We start from the raw sequence: 21,263 nt of genomic DNA, 5'->3' as shown, positions 1-21,263 counted from the left end.
TTAGGTGTTCACATTTGGGAGTCCTAATAATTCTCTATTGTTATCCTCATGTTATCAAGTTTTAAAGATTATAGTTATACAAACCAAGAGTGTGTGTGGGCAGCTCACTTCCTCTACAAACAGTAACATAATAATTTCTCCTTATACTTTAGCTAAGCAAAAAAGAGCGTTTGCTACTTCAGAAATCAACTTGCCCAGGATAATTGTAAACCAAGAAAGACCAGGAGAGATAGGGAAGAGAGATACTCTATTAAGAATAAAGGAAAAAGCAATCAAAGTAGCGGAAAAAGATGACTAGCGAAAAAGAAAAGAAACAAAATTTATCTCCTTCTTCTAAATCCAAGTGGATTGATTCTTCCTGGTAAATTTTTAAGAGGACTTAAAGCGCCCAGGATAAATCTTGCAGTAACCATAAACCTCAGACATTTCCAGGATGATGGGATTATAAAATTCCCCCCCCCCCCTTTTTTTTTCTGGAGGATTTGGATAAATTGTAACCTTTTAACTATGTGTCCAATGATGGTGGTTCAGTGAGTAGAATTCCTGTCACTGCTAATTAGAAAATGTGATGAAGTTATTATAGATTATTATCAAATAATTCCTTTAATGTTCCCTTTATTGGGGTTGCCCATAATTGCAGTGAATTGCTTTACTTACAGGATTAAATCTGGAAGGAATCTTGGGAATTTTCCAGTTCAATTCACTGAATTGCAGATGGCTTAAGTGACTTGGAGAGGCATAAGTGACTTTTCTAAGGATTAACAGCTTTTTAATTTTATAGAATTTAGAATTAGGTTTTCACATATTATATTTCACATTCTCTTTGGAAAATTATGTTTTTATTTCCTCAGCTTTATCCTTGTGTTTAAAACAGCCATAATAGACATATCATCTTAAATTCTGAAGCATTTAATTCAATTTTGCAGCATGTGTGAGTGCTGCAGAACTTTAGAACATATATTGATCTATTTATCTACCTACCTACCCGTCTCCTAGACACCTGGTTAGGCATTTTCCCTTGAAGTTAGGTGTGGCCATGTGGCTGAGTGAGGGCCAATGAAATGTAGGCAGGAATGATATTCTTTCCAAATTCAGCCCATTAAACTTGCCTAGTATGATCTTCTATTTTCTTTCCTTATCAGCTACCTAGAGAGGAAGACTCCCAGGATGTGGATGAAGATGGAGTTACAGGATGGAAGGAGTACGGGTTCTCCTGTTGCTGACTGGAGGACGGACAATCAGCCAGGAACACCCATATTGGACTGTACTGTAAGTGAGAAATCAACATTTATTAAGTTACTAGAATTTTGGAGGTTTTAAAAAAATAATTTAATGTATATATTTATTTTGCTATTTAATTTAATGTATGGATTTATTTTGTTTTGGGGCTGTGCTGGGTCTTTGCTGCTGCGGGGGCTTTAGTCTAGTTGCAGCGCGCGGGCATACTCTCTAGTCGCGGTGTGCCGGCTTATCATCGTGGGGGCTTCTCTCGTTGAGGAACACAGGCTTTAGGGTGCATGGGCTCAGTGGATGAGTCATCCAGGCTCAATAGTTGTGGCACATGGACTTAGCTGCTCCGTGGCGTGTGGGATCTTCCTGGACCAGGGAAGGAACCCGTGTCTCCTGCTTTGGCAGGTGGATTCTTTACCATGGATCCACCAGGGATGCCCTGGAGTTGTTTGTTGTAGTAGTTGGTCTACCTTAATACACAAACACTATTAAAGGAAAATTGGAATATCTCATAATCCATTTTTTCTACTAAGTCTTATGTATTATTTTAAAAAAGTAAAGAAAAAAGATATTTTAAGATGAAATAACTTCTCAGTTAGCAGTGTGATAAATGTTTTTATATATCTTATGCTTTAATTTTCCTAAAGTCCATCTAAGTAAGTGGATTCATCCTAGTGGATGAATATTATGATTGTATTGTTTTATCTTCAGTTGACACTATTAGATTCAAAGGAACCAATGCTATATTTGAAAGCTATAAATGATTGAGATGGAAACCTTTAGTCCTTAGTGGTTAATATGGCTCTTTGTCATTATTTTAATAATGATGAAATTTGGAATGGATACCTAGGATTTTCTAGAGAACAGAAAAATGAAATTGTTGAGCAATATTTTTCAAACTGAATCCTTTTTAAATATATATGAATTTAATTTGAAAGACTTCAACTTTTTTGAAATTTAGATTTAATCTAAAGAGTAGATTTTCTTAAGGAGCAGAATATCTTGCCTTGAGACTTACCTATAAACTGCTTCATAGTATCATTTAGAAACTAGCCAGGATTGAGATTTTAATGATAATTTTATTAATATAATGATATGTCAGAATAAAATATATAATAGTTTGCCCTGCCCTGATAATCAACATTTTAATGCAGAAATATTGCCTTGGATTTATGAGAGTTCTTTCATTAAGCAACCTTCATTGTAAGTTGTATATTTTTCTAGTATAAAGGAATATTTGGCAGCTTTTCCATTACATTTATTAGCTCAGTGATATGAACATTGAAAATATCTTCATGCAGTTTAAATATAAGCATTTAAAGTTTTATTTGTGTTTTCTGGAAATTACCAAACATTGTATGAACAGGTTACTTGTACCAAGGAAAACACATTTTTATATAGCAATTTTGAATTCTCTACTTTGCAACCTGTCTTGTTTAAAACAGTCACAAGAACTACCATTTTAAAGTATGAAATATTTCCTTAGTTTTGCAGTTTATGTGAGTGTTATAGGATTTTAGAACATATAACTATATATGTATATATATCCACATATTTTGTGTGTAAATGTATTCCACTGTTCACTGTCCAGTCTGGTTAGGGTTAAGGTTTTGATTATATATATGCCTCCATTAGCTGAATAACTTGAGCACTTAGTGGCCAAAATTTACCCTGTATTTGTTTTTAATCATTTATATTTCATAATAAAATTTTATTTCCATGCCTCTTCAGCATGAAACAAAAGAGATGGAAGGGATGTAAGATATTATTTTAAGATCATTCAACTTTATAACCAAGGAAACTGAGGCTCTTGTTAGTTCTGGTGACTCACTTGCAGTCACAAAATTAGAGATGGAAGTAAGACAAGAACCCAAGTCTCTGAAACCAGTGCTTTCTCTTACACTGAGAGAATTTTTATCTTTGTAAATAGATTATTTCCTAGAATTATAAGATCAAGTATTGCTTTCATTTCCTTTTTTCATGACTGTTTTATTCTTGTCATCAAAAACAAGGATAATTTGACTCTGATGCTAACAAAGAAATAAATGGACCACATTAAGACTAAACCAGGTCAAGGTCCTCTTCACAACAATAATCCTAGCCTAGAGTATTCATCCTTCACTCCTACTGGCCACAGTAAGAGTGTTTTGTCTACAGGCTGCTGATTAGATTTAGGATATGCTATCAATTAACATGCCTTTCTCAAAGAGAAACATTTACAGAAATTAAATGAAAGGCTTCTTAATGGGGAAGTCAATAATGTGCTTGGGTTGGTCTAACTTATTTAATGGCAAAGCACAAATAATTTGTAAATAGAATATAAAGCATGTTCTTGTACTAAAGACCCTGAATAATTTTCTACATGCACATTAGAGAAACACCAGCTGATAGAAACTCAGAGCTACAAGTGTGGGTTTCAGCAGCCTCCAGACTGTTTAGGATGCCACAGAGCTTTTATTCTTGATGCCTTAAAATGAATCACCAAAAGGTATCACATGAATACATAGCTGTATTACAGGTAATTATTTCATTACTGGGTATTACTAATGAGCTTTAGCTCCTGTGTTCAGTGGTGGATGCCAACATGGTTTGGAACCCTTTTTGTTGTTGTGTGTTTCATCTCTATGCTTCGTTTAGTTGTATGAAAGTAGGTATTCCTTTCCCTATTCTATGTATGTGGTTTTTTGATTATATTTCTTGACTGGTGTTTCACAGCTGAGTAATGGTAATATGGGGACAAGAACTTGGTAACAGGGTTTCCAGGCTTGTACTGCTTTTTACATATATGTGTATATATATATATATATATATATACGTGTGTGTACACACACACACACACACACATATATATTTGTCTCTTGGGCCACTATGAAAGATAACTTTCAGTGGAAAAATCAAGGACACCCTTGAAAAAAAGGTATATTGTAGACGAAGTTGAAAGAATCCAAAGATGTTTAAAACTTGGAGACAAAATGTCAGTTATATGAACTGACTCTGCACCAGAGTGCAACCTGCTCTTGGACTCTGCCTGTGTAGATTTTTATTTAATTCGTTGATAAATACGGAAAACACATTTTTATTATTTGAATATGTTCACTGTACCTTGGCTGAGTGCTGTAGATAAATTATTCTATTTGTTGAGTCAGCACTGAAAAATAAGCATTATCATCCCACTTTACAGATGAGAAAACCTCACTCTTTATCTGTTATAACATGCAGTAGTTCACACGGCTACTTTGTGACAGAGCTGGGATTCAAGCCAGTTGTGTATCAGTCAGAGCTTGTGTTCTGAGCCATCTGTGCCATATGGGCTCATCAATGAAGTCTGTAGCCCCATTTGGGATTAAGATAGGATTATAAACATGAGAACCCTTAGTAGAAGAGAAAAACGTTTTAGCAGAGCCTTCCGATGAAAGAACTACTTGTCTTGGGAGCTAATAGCTCCATGGCCCTGGAGGACTTAGGAGGGATTTTGATGTTGGAATCCAGTAATAGGGATCACAATGTCAAGTAGAGATGCGTCTTTATTGTGCTGGAGTCTAGTACTCAAAGTAGTAGACTTTGGGTGGACTCCTCATCCTGGTAATGTCTTTTCTCCCTCAAGTTTCACCCTTGCCTGCATACCATACACCTATTCTTTTTCATTCTTATATCTTTAATTTGGCTTTCATTAATCTTTTCTGGGCTGTAGCTCCTCACAGAGGGCCTTATAGTTTAGAAGACAACAGGGTGCAGGAAGATGATTAATATGGGGCAAGTGTCCTTCCATATGGGCTTCCCAGGTGGCTCAGACGGTAAAGAATCTGCCTGCAATGCAGTTTTGATCCCTGGGTTGGGAAGATCCCCTAGAGAAGGATATGGCTGCCCACTCCAATATTCTTGCCTGGAGAATCCCATGGACAGAGGAGCCTGGAGGGTTATAGTCCATGGAGTCCTCCTATATATGACTTCTCATCATCGGGAAATCTCAGGAGGGGGATAACTACATCTGAGAAATGCAACAGAACTGTCACAGTGTATGACATACACATACATAGACACTTCCGAGAATACATGTATACCCACACACACTCTGTGACAACAGTAACAAAATCCAGCTTCCAGTGATGTGAAAAGAAATGCGATGCTATCTTCAAGAGACCTGCCACTGTATTCCAGGTTACCTGTGTCCAGTCAAAAGATTTCTCTCTGCTTCGTGTCATATGTTAATCTTAAAGCGGGCCAACCTCTACCTAATGAAAGATAAATGAAATGAAGACTTGCCACGTTAGTTATGATGTTTTCCATCCCTTTAGGGTTGGGCTTGAAATAATTCTCCTAAGGTCTTCTGGAGGTTTTTGTCTCTCATAGGCTGTTGACTCCTAATTGAGACTGTGCTGTATGAAATAGCACCTGTGCTTTTCTTGGATAAAAATAGATTCGTTTAACAGTTACTTTGTGATCCTGAGAAAAAGTATATCATGCTACACGTTAAAGGTTGACATTTGAAATGCCAAGGTCTCATTATTTGGAAAAGGGGAAATTATGAAAAAGAAAATAATTCCACCAGAAACTGTACCCAAGTAGAACAGGCAATCTTCACAAATTAGTGAAGAAAGTACAATCAGATGAATTCAAGAAAAGGGGAGAATCTATTTTTAATTGCTGTGCAATACCATCAGAAGGATGGCTGAATATAAATAAAAACATTAAAAGCTTTGCATTTTACAGATTATCTCATACCTGGGTGAACATAGCTTAAAAAATTTCATGATTTCATGGAATAGTTATTCCACATTTCCAACTGCTAAAAAAAACAGTGACCTCAATTTCTCTGCAAGCTTATAAATCAATAACCCATAAAATCTATGGGAAATATAAAATATAACCATAAACTCTTCTAAAATTGGTTTTGCTCATAGCAATTTTTGATTTTCAGATGCAAACAAAAACAAAGAAGGAATCCACATGTTCACAAATTTGAACTGGAAGGCAAAGCCTCTATGTAAATAAAATAACCTCATGGCCACCTAGCAGAATAGCCACAGGATTTGGGGGAATTAAATAGTTATACCTGAATTTGTTCAAGTAAAAGAAGGCTCAAATTGCCTTAGATCTCTGAAACTCACATCATTCTCAAATGAAGGAAAATGAAAAGAAATTTAGAGGTCACTTTTTTCTCCCCTAAGAACTGTCGGAAACCCAAAAAGCTTTTTAGAAGAGAAAAAAGAAAAGGAAAAGCTGACTCTATGTTATCATCTGTGGGTATTACTGCAAAACCAAACCAGCACCATGAAAAAAAATATTATATGTATATATATAGTTCTGAAGAAGAGTGCTTAAATAAATATTTCTCTGAAGTGGCTGAGGATTATTTTCTTGTTTGATATGATGCCACTCGTTTTCGTTTTATTTTTAGTTGGACGACAATTACTTTACAATATGTGTTGGTTTCTGCTACACATCAACACAAATCAGTCATAGGTATATATATGTCTCTTCCCTCTTGAATCTCCCTCCCATCTCCCACCCCTTCCTACCACCCTTCTAGGTTTTCACAGAGCACAAGGTTTGGGTTCCTTGCATCGGTTATCACCTGAACATGCTCCATCTCCTCTGATGCCACTCTTTTCTATGAAGGTTGAAATATCAACTTGCAGATAGATAGGGCTGAGGTACAAGTGTGCAGCCCTCTGGAGGCTACTTTCTGAGGCTATGTCCACCCATTCTTGCATGATCTGGATGCCTGACATTGTTTTGGCAGGAGACAAAGCTGTTTATTTCTCAGTGAGAAATAGGATTCCAAAGGCAGGAAAACTACTAAAAGGTGACACTCTGAGTAGATTTCACACCGAGGTAAAGTAATTGAGTGTTTGACTCATTTTTTCAAAGAAAGCTTTGGCTTTTGACATGTACATGTGGGATAGAGGAGGGGGGATGGTGTGGGGAGAAAGGAAGGATGGGGCAGGTGAAAAACAACCTCACCTACTTGGCAGTCTTGCCAAATCAATGCCATCACACACACACACACACACACACACACACACACACACACACACACACACACACAGAGTACCGATGTGAACTGTATATACAGATAGTAGTAGTAGTGAAGTCGCTCAGTCGTGTCCGACTCTTTGAGACCCCATGAACAGTAGCCAACCAGGCTCCTCTGTCCATGGGATTTTCCAGGCAAGAATACTGGAGTGGGTTGCCAGATAGATATGTACTATATATATGTGTGTGTATATGTATATATAGTTCTGATACGTATGCATGAATTTAATACATATATGTTTCAGATTCCTTCCTCCATCCCTCCCTCCTTCTCTCTCTTCCTTCTTCCTTTCTTTCTTTACTTTCTTTCTTCCTTCTTAGTCCCTGGGATACTCACAGAACATTAATAGAAAAACTACACAGAACTATATAAACATAAAATGATGTCACGGTCACTGTCTCCTTCATGAGAACACGCAACCTTGGATCAAATACATGCCTAAATCACATCTTTCATTTACAAGTGAACCTCTTCTGCTGGCATACTACCTCAAATAGCATCAAAGCAAAATGAAACACAGGCAGCGTTTAACAACGCTGGTAACCATAGAAACATATCATTAAAGAATATATAAACAGAAATGAATAATTAGATGAGAAATTCATTTCTACATTTATCTTTTTTCCAAGACCCAGGAAAAGAAGCTCTCTTTTACCTCTCATCTCAATTTGGACATTTCCTCTTTAGCCTGTCATCTAACTGAAAAATACAAGAATTCATAAAATGACAATTGTCATATTGCTTCGCTTAATGGACAGATCTCTTTGTAGGCAAGTGACTGAAAAATATTGTAGCCCCATTGTGGCCTCGATGTAGCACTGAGTGCAGGAAAGGATCCTGAGGAAGCCACAGAGTCTGCTTTTGATAGGAGGGCATCACTCACAATGGGCATTAGTCACAATGATTTACATTGTGAGTAAGGGGCAAGAAGGGGAGAGCAGTTGTTGATCTTTAAAAATGGGAAGCACAGTTTGCCTCACTTACTGGAGGCTTCTAGTGTACATAGTGGAAAGACTGAAGGGGGCAGAAATCTGGGGCTTGTGGGTTATATCAGTCACATTGTCAGATAGGCAGCATTACTTGTGCAGGTCATCTGCCACTCTACCTTTGCACCTAGGTAAGCCCTACATAAACTTTATTGTAAATTAAGTTGGTCATTAACTTTAAAAGTTACTAATGGTCTTGGAGACCATCTAGCCCACAGTTGTGCAGTAGAATCACCTAGTAGGGGGGCAGTAGGAAAATATGATTTTCAGGATCTCACCCAACTCTGGGGAATCTAATACTTTGAATGTTTTCCCAGGTGTCTCTAATGCAGTGGTCACTAGACCAGTGTTAGGTCAATGTTTAACCATTGACCTAACCCAACTTCCTCATCATATAGTAGCGGAAACTAGAAGTCTAGAGTGCTATGGTAGACAGAGTTGCTGGTCTTGATTTCTGCCCTCTCTATAGCAATATCATGGCACTTCCCTGATCCCGTAGACAGGCTCTCATCCCAGGAGTCTGACGGGCTATAGTCCATGGGTTCGCAGAGAGTCAGACACAACTAAGCACAGCACAGCTATAGCAATATCATATCAACAGGGTTGTCATGACTTTCAGTAAGCAGAAGAATCTTGTCCTTGGGCTTAAGCACATGGTTTTCTTTGACTTAAGGGATGTTAGCAAGCAAGGTGTGGGCAGAGCTTTGAAATGTTCTTATATGGTTTTTCTTTCTCTCTTAGAATCCTGCATTTTGCCATAAGAAAAAAACATCAGGCAGCCATTGGTCTAAGGAGGATGAGACACGTGGAGGCTTCTCTGCAGCATAGCCAAGCCCAGCCTACATCAGTCAAACTCAAGCTGACCTGCTTATTATTATAAGTCAGAGCTGTGGAGTGATTTGTTACACAGCATTGTTGTAGCAGTAGCTGATTAACACAGCAATGAAGTGACTTATCCAAAGTTGAATCCTAGCATTGGACCTAGAAGTTATATCTTGTGAGTCTGAGGTTTGACTTGGTTCTACTGCTCTGTATTACCTGCTTCCATTTGCTTTCTTTCCTTCGCAGAGTAAAGTACAACACATCCTGCGCTATGTGAGGTCCTTCTGCTCAGTCCGCACTCCCTGTACTCCAGGACATTGTTACCTTTCCTCGTCAGAGTTTACCTTTCCTTCCACATCTTGTTCCCTCAAGGTTCTGTCTGTTTTCATGTTTCCAAAGAGACTAGGAAAGTCTCAGACTAATTCCCACAATTGTGTCACCCTTTAGTGAGTTAAACACTTCCAGATAAAATTTCTGTTTCATATTACTAGGGGATGACTACAGCCTTTATGCCAAATGGTTGGAATTTAAGCATAATATATGGCAATTCATATGGAAAATATTTTTTAGGTGAGTTGCTTTGGTGTTTCTCAGATGATATCTAATCCAAATACTGTATACCCTGGGTTATACTCAGAAGTTCCTTGCTCAAATATTTTATAAACTCTGCCTGACAGGTCAAATAAATAAATAAATAAATAAACTATAAATATAGGCTGCTTAAGAGAAATGCTCATGTGGTATTTCTATTTTGTTCCTTCTGTGGAAAATTTTTTCACAGGGAAGCACATCTTTGGAGAGAACACATGTTTTTTTTCCTTCTCTAGAATATGTAGGTGTTTTGTTAAAGATAATAAAAAATTTTGTGGTTCCTTGACATTACTTTGCCTATAATTTCATGTTGAAGATTTTATTTTTATTCTGAAGTTGAGAAATCATAAGTTTTTATTAGGTGAATGACTAATATTGGGATGATTTTGCAGTATCAAGAAGAAAAAGAACAGGAGTGAAAAAATTACTCTGAGAGATCAGCTTCTGTTCATTGTAAAGATATTCCACATCATTCTCTGATTAGCCAGAGAAATCCATTAGATTGTTGCTACCCTGATCAACCACTTTTGAAAGAAGAAGCTAATAGCTAAAACCTTGGAAGCTGCATGAAGACATCTGTGAACGTAGAAACCAATGAGACAAAGGACTCTTGGAAAACTGCGACCTTCTTGAAATATTCTGATGAATCTCAAACTCAACTATAGCACAGAAGTTGTCTACAATTCTGAACTTCACACACACACACACACACACACACATATATTTGTTGAAATATCATAAACAACTGAATTTTAAAACTGCATACAAAATAACATACAAAAATATTCTCTTTTTTTGGTCTGAGTTTCATGTCAAACTGTAATGGAACTTTGATGGTATTGTGGAAGAAAAATAGATTAAGAAATTATGTCTAATTTAAGTACTGGGTTTTTTTTTGGTAAATATTTTGTGCTAGAACATATAGTTTTGAAGACAAGGTGATGTCTATTTTGCTCACTGCTGTATATCCAATGCCTAGCATGGTGTTTAACATACAGTGGCTAATAAGTGCTCGATAAATAGGTGCTCACTGAATAGGAATGACAGATACAATTTGAGAGTAAAGAAGAAAGCTACCCACTAACTTAGGAGGAGTCTGGAGACACTGGAATGGAAAGATTTCAAGCTTGAATGGCTGCAGTGCAGTCTCGGGAGGCACTATATGACACTAACATTTTGGGTGCTATTTTTTGCTTTGAGCGCTGGAAGCAGTAAATTTCTCCTGTTAGGCCCAATACCAAAGAGAAATAGGGCTGTTGCAAAGAGAAGGAGCAGTGCAAGAGTCTAGTCCTGTGGTCTGTGACCCCTGAGAGCCATGGAAGGGTCTTAGGGGATCACAGATGGTGCACTGTCTTCCTCCAGCATGTGCCTGGGGAAAATCTTTTGTCTCTCGGGGCAGCCAGCTCCTGATCTTGTCTTTTGAAAGGAGACTTATTACACCAAAGAAATATTCCTTTTTGGTGAGCCCTCCTTGGAAACCATTTAGGCCATTGATATCTTTAAGATGGTACACATTTCAATGCCAAGCACAACTTGGATTGGATGGGGAGTCTTGGTATTCTCTGCACAGATGGAGGACCCGAGATGTTGGCACTATCTCAGCTTCTGCTGCTTCACTGAGGAAAGATGCTCCACATGTCAGCCTTTTTACATGGGCTTGTGTTAGTGTCAACAGCCCTTCCAGCAATCCCCAAAGAGGTCTTCCCACTGCTGTGAAAGTCTTAAACTTCCTCAGAGCCAAGAACTCGAATCAGTGCCTTTTCAGTAAACCTTTGTCAAGATACAGGAGCACACCATGAGGTTCTTTTCTACTAGAGAAGTTTGTTGGCAATCCAGAGAAGAGATTGAGAAGAAATTTGATTTGGTTAATTCTTTTAAATTTTTTAAGAGAAAAGAAAGTCCCTTCTTAGAACAAATTGGATGTGAGAAGTTCACTCCAGGACTAGCTTTATAATGTCTCATATCTTCATCACAAAAATGAGTCAAACCTTTTGATTGAAATGTTGAATTCGCTATCAGAGATACTATTGAAGAACAGTGGGGTGTTTTTTTTTTTGTTTGTTTTGTTTGTTTGTTTTGTTTTTATCGAGCTGTTATTCTAAATGAGGTGGCTCATTTAGATAGAAATCTGAATTTTCTAATACTGGAGGTGAGACTGACAAAGTCTTGAGTGTTTCTAGGGACAAAAAATCTATAGAAACTCTGCAGAAGGCTTATTTATTATGAAGGTCACTCTTTGTCTAGATGAAATTAAAATTGAAACAAATTGCTGATGTAGATAACCTTGATAATATGAAGTTAATAAAGATAATCTCATGGACTTGAGGACAATGATGTAACATGAATTTTGGTATTTCTTGATGCATGCTCCATATGAGATACTGTGAGCTACAGGAGCTCAGACTCCATTTGCTATCAGAGATTTCGTGAATCAGGATTTTACCTCTTACTGCTATTAAGAAGAAACACAGACATTGCTGCAATGTCAAATATGATGTATTGGTTTATTCCCAAAAAGTGTACAACCTTTTCACAGCTGTGAGAAAACCATAATTCCCTGTCATTGACGTTTTAGCAACTATGTGTAGATCAATTTCCAATGCAATGAGATAAAAAGCACATTTTGTTTCCTGTGTGTGTGTTTCTGAGTATTGTTTCTAGGTGGAGTCTCGTTAATTGAATGAGATTCTCAAAGGGGTTTGTGGCTCAAAGAAAGAAAGAATTTAAAAAGAACAGTCAAGGTGGGGAATGAGCTGACCAGGCAGCTTGCCCCCATTTAGTGGGATTTCTCTGTACTCGTTTCATGTGAGTTCTGAAACAAAATTAGCTGTTCCTGCCTTTTCTCACTCCACTTTGCTGAGTGATGCAGACCAGAGTTGGCTCTGTTCCTCACATTGCAGGAGATAAAGCTGCACACAGGATAACTCATGTGTTTGAGAGCATGGCTGAAAATAACGGTGAGAAAACAGGAAAGGGAAACAGGAGGGGAAGAGGAACACTTGTTTGTTTTACATTTGTTGATGCTATTAAATCTAGCTCTGCTTCAGATGCTATTCACTTTAGCCCTGGATCTAACAGGGAGGGGGCTTGGGAGACAGACTAGAAGTTACTCTTCAAGATCTTCTTGAAATAGTTTTATGACTTTAGGAGCAATATATGAATACATATGTGTTGCTACTTTAAAATGGCTGGACTAGGGACTTTCCATTTTGCTAATTAGTTTGGAATGGTGAAGTTGTGAAGTTTGGGGGTGTTTGAGAAGGGGAGACTGACTGATAACAGAAGATGAGGATCAAGTTGTAGAAGAATGGATGCAGGTACAGCGTGACCCGTTAGTTCCAGCCCTCTTCACCTCTGAAGTGACTGTTCAGACGCTTCGTCATGTCTGACTCTTTGCAACTACAGAGACGGCAGCATGCCAGGCTCCCTGTTCTTCATTGTTTCCCGAAGTTTGCTCAAACTCATGTCCCCTGGGTCGGTAATGCTATTCAACCATCTCTTCCTCTGTTGCCCCCTTCTCCTCCTGTCCTCAATCTATGCCAGCATCAGGGACTTTTCCAATTCGTTGCCTCTTCGCATCAGGTGTCCAAAGTATTGGAGTTACAACTTCAGCATCAGTCCATCCAATGAATATTCAGGGTTGATTTCCTTTAGGATTGACTAATTTGATCTCCTTGCTGTCCAAGGGACTCTCAAGAGTGTTCTACATCACTACAATTTGAAAGCATCAATTCTTTGGCATTTAGCCTTCTTTATGGTCCAACTCTCACATCTGTACATGACTACTGGAAAAACCATAGCTTTGAATATATGGACCTTTGTTGGCAAAGTGATGTCTCTGCTTTCTACTGCTGTCTAGGTTTGTCATAGCTTTTCTTCCAAGGAGCAAGTGTCTTTTAATTTTGTGGCTGCAGTCACCATCTGCAGTGATTTTGGAGCCCAAGAAAATAAAGTCTCTCACCATTTCCACTTTTTTTCCATCTGTTTTGCCATGAAATGATGGGACTGAGAGTCCCATGAACAGCATGAAGAGGTGATACTATTATAGAATAATGGGGGCAAACACTTAATGAAAGCAACATATCCTAGTATGAGCTGTCACATAGTGTAGAGCTTTATGCATTTTTTCCTGCTGGGCTGATGATATGAAAAATATTCCTAATACAATTGAAAGCCGTTCTTGAACTCACCAAAGCAAAGGTGTGTTCATTTGCATCTGAGTTTGTAAGTTGACAGACTGTGAGAGTAAGTTTCGACTTGTTCTTAAGTTTTTACATTCTGAAATTTTCAATTTCCTGTTGAACATCTCTAAAAGAATAACTGACCAGAATGGTAGAGCTTCTATGTGGTTGAAAGGCAGATATATCATAACTTCTTCATTTATGAAATAGTAAAAATAGCCCCTGTCTCTTTGGCCTTAATGGACAGCTACTAACATACATGCAGACATCATTTCTAGTCTGTGGTGTTTGGGGCATTCTTGCATTGAACACTTTGATTGCCATGGTGCTTTGGGACGGACTTCTCTTTAAAGTTAACATGGATTGCATACTCTCTGGCAGTGTTCCACAAACCCCTTTTGATTTAGAACAGACCAAGGTTTGGGGAAAGATATATGCATTTGAATGAAGATCAGAAAGAGACCGGTGAGCAGAAGGAATTATGTAACTATGGAGACACTGGTGTGGAGTGCTCATGTTGGAGCAGGTTAGAGGGGTTTTGTTTGTGGAACTTATCTGCAGGATATTTTCTAGTTATGCTATTTTTTTCCTTAAACTTTGTAACTTATATGTGTTTTTTATTGATGTATAGTTGTATAATATTTTATAAATTGTAAGTGCACAATATAATGATTCAAAAATTTAAAGGTTGCACTCCATTTATAGTTAGCATAAAATATTTACTGCATCCCCTGTATTGTATATCATTGTATCTTATTTTATACATAGTAGTTTGCATATTTTAATCTCCTTGCCCTATATTCCTCCTCCCTCTTTCCCTGTCTTCACTGGTACCCACTACTTTGTTCTCTATATCTGTGAGTCTGCTTCTTTTTCATTATCTTCACTCGTTGGTTGTATTTTCAAGATTCCACAAATAAGGGACATCATAAGGTATTTGTCTTTCTCTGCCTGACTTATTGTGCTTAGCATAATATCCTCCAAGTCCATTCATTGTTGTTGTAAATGACAAAGTTTCATTCTTCTCTATGGCTGAGTAGTATTTCATTATATATATGTATATATACACATGCTACATCTTCTTTAACCACTCTATTGATGGACACTTAGGTTGCTTCCATATCTTGACGATTATAAGTCATGCCTTTGTGAACACTGGTGTACCGTATCTTTTTGAATTAGTGTTTTTGTTTTTGAATATAAATTCAGGAATGGAATTGCTGGATCATATGGTAGTTCTATGTTCAGTTTTTTGAGCAAACTCCATACTGTTTTCCACAGGGGCTATACCAATTTATATCCCCACTAACAGTGTGGGAGGTTTCTCTTTCCTCCACATTCTCAGCAACATTTTTTATTTGTGGTCTTTTTGATGATAGCCATTCTAATAGGTATGAGGTGATAGCTCATTGTGGTTTTGATTTCCCTGACAGTTAGCAATGTTGAGTGTCTTTTCAGGTACCTGTTTTCCATCTGCATGTCCTCTTTGGAAAAATGTCTTTTCAAGTCTTCTGCCCATTTTTAAATCAGGTTGTTTTCCTTTTGATGTTAAGTTGTATGAGCCGCTTATGTATTTTGGATATTAACCACTCATTTGCCATATCATCAGTAGGTTGTGTGATATCATATTTGAATGTCCCTGAAAATATGAGGTTCTAGAGCTCAGATGGGCTTTAAGAATAAACCTCAAATCCCTTGTTCTCAGTTCAGTTGCTCAGTCATATCCGACTCTTTGTGACTCCATGGACTGTAACACGCCAGGCTTCCCTGTCCATCACCAACTCCCAGAGCTTGCTCAAACTCATGTCCATTGAGTCAGTGATGCCATCCAACCATCACCTCTTATTTTCTAGCTGAAGCTCCTCTAGAGTCTAGCCTGCTTTAGGTTAGATGTTGGTGTTAGAACTTGACCTGAGTCAGATCTGACTTCCAGATGAGGGCCATTTTTCAGTATATCAAGTTGCTTCAAATTAAAGGAGAAAAAGAATACAAAGACAAATATGTTTTTTATTATATTTTATTAATGAAAATAGTAAAATAATAGCATTTGTTTTATTCCTTTTTTTGTATAGCAGGTACTTTTTGGTAAGTGGAGATATTTTATAAAAATTTGAGTTAAGTAAAATAGGGATATTAATACTTTTTGAAAGCTGAAGAAGACAGACAAAAATTCCTTTATAAAAATTTCGAGCTTAACCTATCTTAGGCTATACCAATATTGGATCTATTTTTCCCTTGTTCAATGTAGAAAAAGTATTGGATGCTCAATACGTGTTTGTTTAATGAATGAATAAATTAGTCAAGCATTCATTTGGAACCTAGTAAATGTCAGGTCTGCTGAATATCATCTAATCCTCAAGATTCGATCGCTTTCCCAGCTTTCTTCAAAAACCTCTGAAATCCTTTAATAATAACCCCTTTCTTTTACTATGGGTTTCCCCAGTGGCTCAGATGGTAAAGAATCTACCTGCAGTGCAAGAGAACTGGGTTCAATCCCTGGATCAGGAAGATCTCCTGGAGAAGGGAGTGGCTACCTACTCCAGTATTCTTGCCTGGAGAATACCATGGACAGAGGAGCCTGGCGGGCTACAGTCCATAGGGTCTCAAAGAGTCAGACATGACTAAGTGTGACTAACACTCATTTTCTTTTAATATAGCTATATAGTAGATATTATTTGCTTATTTTCCACATCTGGCAATTCTTTACAACTGTTTGCTTACATACATACAAGTAACTACTGTTTTGCATGGTCTAGATTTCTTTAGGAAAGTCTTGCATTTACATAAAGTCTTAAATTTTACATACTTTGAAGGTCAATTTTCAGGTTTTCAGTATATTAGGGCTAATTTAAATCTTTGCTTTTTATAGCAGGTGAATTGAGCTCCAAATATTCAGACGGTACCATATAAATTACTAAGAATTTTATATGTTAAACCTAGTACGTTATTGTTCAACAAGGATAATAGGTGATATAGAAACAGAAAACCAGGCACCAAGCCACAATACTGAAAATGTGGGGAAAATATCAGGAAGCATCAGGAGACTGTTGACAATTATTTCTATCTTAAATGTCAGGTCTTAGCAGATCTTATTCTAGTTGGTTGATAAGGTTCATATTCAATTACATTAAACCATCTTGAAACAGAAAGGAAAAAAAGACCACACACAGTTTGGAGAGGAGATTTGGAAGAGGCTTCTGTACTGGATTTTTAAATATTTGATAACATTTCATTTGGAAGTGGGTTTCCATTTGGTCCATGTGGCCTCACTGGGAACCACTTGATGAAAGTTTTAAGGGAGTAGAAATCCATTTTAATGAGGACAGTAGTTTAGTAATTAGGGAGTTAGATGTTATTTTTTTGGGAATGAGTTCCTCACCTTGAATGTATTTCAGGAGAAAGTCATTGACAGTTTGTGGGGAGAGAATAGGATCAGAACAGATTTGTATGTTGTGAAGGAGACTGAATTAGAGATAGTTGGATGGCATCACTGACTCAATGGACATGAGTTTGAGCAAATTCTGGGAGATAGTAAAGGACAGGGAAGCCTGGTGTGTTGCAGTCCATGGGGTCACAACGAGTCAGAACACAACTTAGCAACTGAACAACAACAACAAATTCTTCTTAAAATTCTGAGAAATTGTGACTCCCTTCTTGACATCTAGTTGACCTTTGGTATGACTTCTTCTTGCTATTTTGAATAATAAATAAGAAAGAAGATCTGCAGTTTATAATGGATTAAATGTTTCAGATGCTACATTACCCCACAAATACAATGGATGTTTGTATTTTTATTTATTATGTAACTGGTATTACTTCTAGAATTTGCTTTTACAGTTCACAGATCAAAAAGAATCTATGAAAACACAATGTTCATATTTTAAAGGATCAGGTCATTATAGCAGCATGTCTGGGAACATAGTTCCTGGGATGTCTAAAATTTATATTGGGTTGTAAAACTGAAGTATGGGCCAAGGGTTAACAACCTTGAATTTTGCCCTTAAAATTAGTCTCAGAAAATCTACTTCATTATAAATACATTACTACTGAGTAGTGTCCTTCTGGTTGATATGCCCAGAGCTACCTTTTCCAGCAGTTTTTTAAGCACCAGTCCTTCATTTTGGTTCTAAAAATGAAATGGGTTCCTCCTCCCTGGTTGGGACATCAATTTTTACCTGCCAATACAGTTTGATGAGCTTGCTTATACCATGTTCGCTTCCTCCACAGAGCCAGAACATGTAGTCAGCAATCATGGCACTCCTAAGAACAAGGACAGATTAAAAAAAAATTTATAGGTAGGACAGAAGGAAAAACTATAGCAGGCAGTATATATAAATACCAAAGAAGACCTTGTTTAAATTTGACTAGGCTAATATTAAGCAAAGCATAAAGCACATTTTAGAATGTAGAAAGTAGGTCTTTTTTTTTTTTTTTTGGTACTGAAATTAAATCTAGAAGAGAAGCAACATGCCATTTGTCTTCTACATGGTTTTTCTGTTTATATAGTGTAAGAATATTTAAAGAGAATGCTTCATTTTGGTTACCTCTTAATAAACTTCAAAGCATTTATAGAGTAACAGTTATTTTATGGACTCTAGAACATCTTCAAATCTAGCACAACATATATAGCTAACTGTCATACTGGTATTTAGGCATGTCTCAGACTTTACCTAAATTAGAGATTATTCACCTTGGGATTAACTAGTCATCTTAAAATTGAAAATAAAAAATTTCCAACTCAACAAAAACTTTGCTTTCCTGGCCTTGGTGTTTCATTGAATTAGTTTTGGAATCTAGTGTGTATAACCACCACATTAGTCTTATTAAGCTGAGGGGATATTAAAAACTGTTGTGCAGTGGATATTAATTCATTGCTTAGCACCCTTTGGAAAAACAGTTTACTTTTATGACTTTTCCTCTGCTGGGCTTCTCTATTTCTTTCCTCCAGAGATTCCAAATCCAATTAAACCTGACTAGAAGTAATTCCAAATTGTCACATTGGCCAATTAAACATATAATAATCCTGTGTGCCCAATCACTAGTACCAAAAGTTTATTTACTTAAGCAGACCTATCACTTTGTACTCTGAATGTTTTTCTTATCTTTGTCTGCAGATATGTGTTGTTTCTCGACATAACTGTAAATTGAATTAGAAATTTTCCTTCCCTAAATATATATATTGTTCAAGACAAAGCAGCTATAAACTTACTATGGTGCTGGGTTGAAGAATTAGAATGCTTAGATTTTCGCTCAGGACAGATAAAAAATTAGGACTCTCAAGATTAACAATGGGAAAAAGTACTACCATTTGAAGGATTATTCAGCTCAATATTTCTCTTTTCACACATGTGGTATTGAAATGAATCTATCCATCGACATTTCAAAATAAATGGCAATAATTTAAGAATAATTTTTAGAAACCTTTTTATATTTTTCAACTTAGCACAGAAACACTTGTAAAATTTTCTTCCTTTAATAACCAAAAAAGGAAATCTACTTGACATGTAGGTGCTTGTCACCTAACAGAAATCCATTTTATAAATTCTGAATTTAAGATATCAAGGAAAATGTAAAATCTTACTGCCGAGGGCAGTACACTCTAGATTCATAGAAGTTGGGTCCTCAGAGGTGAAGACTTCATCTGCACTCTGATTCCTCCTTTTGTCAGCATGCGGATATGTAATACGGTGCAGACAAACACTGCTTAATGAGGACACCAGCCATTAGTTAAACAAGGTATGGGAAGCCTCTTTCTCTAAAGGCGTGAGTGCCTGCCAAGTTGCTTCAGTCATGTCCGACTCTTTGCAACCCCATGGACTGTATGTAGCCCACCAGGCTCCTCTGTCCATGGGATTCTCTAGGCAAGAATATTGAAGTGGGTTGCCATGCCCTCCTTTAGAGGATCTTCCTGAGCCAGAGATTGAACCCATGTCTCTTATGTCTCCTACCTATATTGGCAGGCAGGTTCATTACCACTAGGGCCACCCAGGGAAGCCCCTTCTGTAAAAGGCCAAATAGTAAATATTTTAAGCTTTGTTGGCCCTCACTACTTACCTTTGCCTTTAGAAGCAGCTATAAACGATAAATAAACACATAAGGATGACTTTCTGTGTTCCAGTAAGATTTTATTTACAAAACACATATCCTGAGCCAGATGTAGCATAGTTTACCTAACTCTAAGATAAACAGAGTATTAAGCTGAGCAACAAGTGGCAAGCTAGATATAAGTGTCAGTCAGTAGTCAGACACCAGCTTCTACACATTCTAGCCACAGGTCCCCTTAAATATTTCTGGGACAACATACATATTGTACTAAAAATATTGAGCAGAGTTCAGGAAAGAAACTTCACAGTTTTGAGACATGCAAGAACTATAACAGTTAACCCTGGATCATAGACACAGTGGCTCAAGTTAAGTAAAATCTAAATCGATTGTTTCTATCATGTTAGTCATTGCTGTCCTTCTGTTCAGTTCAGTTCAGTTCAGTCGCTCAGTCATGTCCGACTCTTTGCGACCCCATGAATCTCAGCATGCCAGGCCTCCCTGTCCATCACCAACTCCCGGAGTTCACTCAACCTTACGTCCATCAAGTCGGTGATGCCATCCAGCCATCTCATCCTCTGTCATCCCGTTCTCCTCCAGCCCCCAATCCCTCCCAGCATCAGAGTCTTTTCCAATGAGTCAACTCTTCGCATGAGGTAGCCAAAGTATTGGAGTTTCAGCTTTAGCATCATTCCTTCCAAAGAAATCTCAGGGCTGAGCTCCTTTAGAATGGACTAGTTGGATCTCCTTGAGAGATCCAAGGGACTCTCAAGAGTCTTCTCCAACACCACAGTTCAGAAGCATCAGTTCTTTGGTGCCTTGGATTGGAACAATTGTGAGAGAAAAGGAGGTAGGTTACTACAGTGGGCTTCTCAGCTTTCCTGCATTTGTAAAGCTTTTGGTGAGTTGGTTTTGAGTTCATCATTGCAAAATTAGGAGTTTTATTGTTTTTATTAATGTTTTCCAAAAGTTGCTTTTCTATTACAATGTGTGGTCAAATTTTACTGCTTTCTTAAGTATGATTTTATGACACGTGGGGGCTCAAGTCTTTTTTCCAAGGCAACACATCTCCAAATCTATATTGAAATTAAGTGAAGAATTAAGATTCATTGAAATTCGCTACCTGCCCTCAGTGAAGCAAAATTATTATAACCATAAAAAGATAACGAACTATAGTTTCATAGAGCTCCATGTTTGCTGGGCTATTTTTCATAAGTGTAGTGTGTTTCTCCCAGTACTTGGCACAGAGCTGTGTTCATATTAGGAACACAATGGGGTTGCAGTTGCTCCGACACCGTTTTCTTCTCAGTGGAAATGGCAGTGATGCTTTTACCCCCTACTTTCCTTTGTCTGTTGCCCTATCTTGGCTGCGCT

The 21,263-nt window shown here is 37.5% G+C and overlaps 1 protein-coding gene across 1 annotated transcript in view; it reads right to left on the bottom strand.

The window, feature by feature from the left end:
- Window positions 1-21,263, bottom strand: part of SPATA16 (spermatogenesis associated 16) — a 272,485-nt gene that overhangs the window by 74,987 nt on the left and 176,235 nt on the right. Inside the window, 1 exon segment of the mRNA XM_052645324.1 lies at window positions 18,023-18,107. Coding sequence (XP_052501284.1) covers window positions 18,023-18,107 — 85 coding nt within the window.

This window comes from Budorcas taxicolor, chromosome 1, assembly GCF_023091745.1.
Source record: "Budorcas taxicolor isolate Tak-1 chromosome 1, Takin1.1, whole genome shotgun sequence".
In the NCBI taxonomy this organism is placed as follows: domain Eukaryota; kingdom Metazoa; phylum Chordata; class Mammalia; order Artiodactyla; family Bovidae; genus Budorcas; species Budorcas taxicolor.
This window is presented reverse-complemented; position numbering and strand designations above follow the sequence as displayed.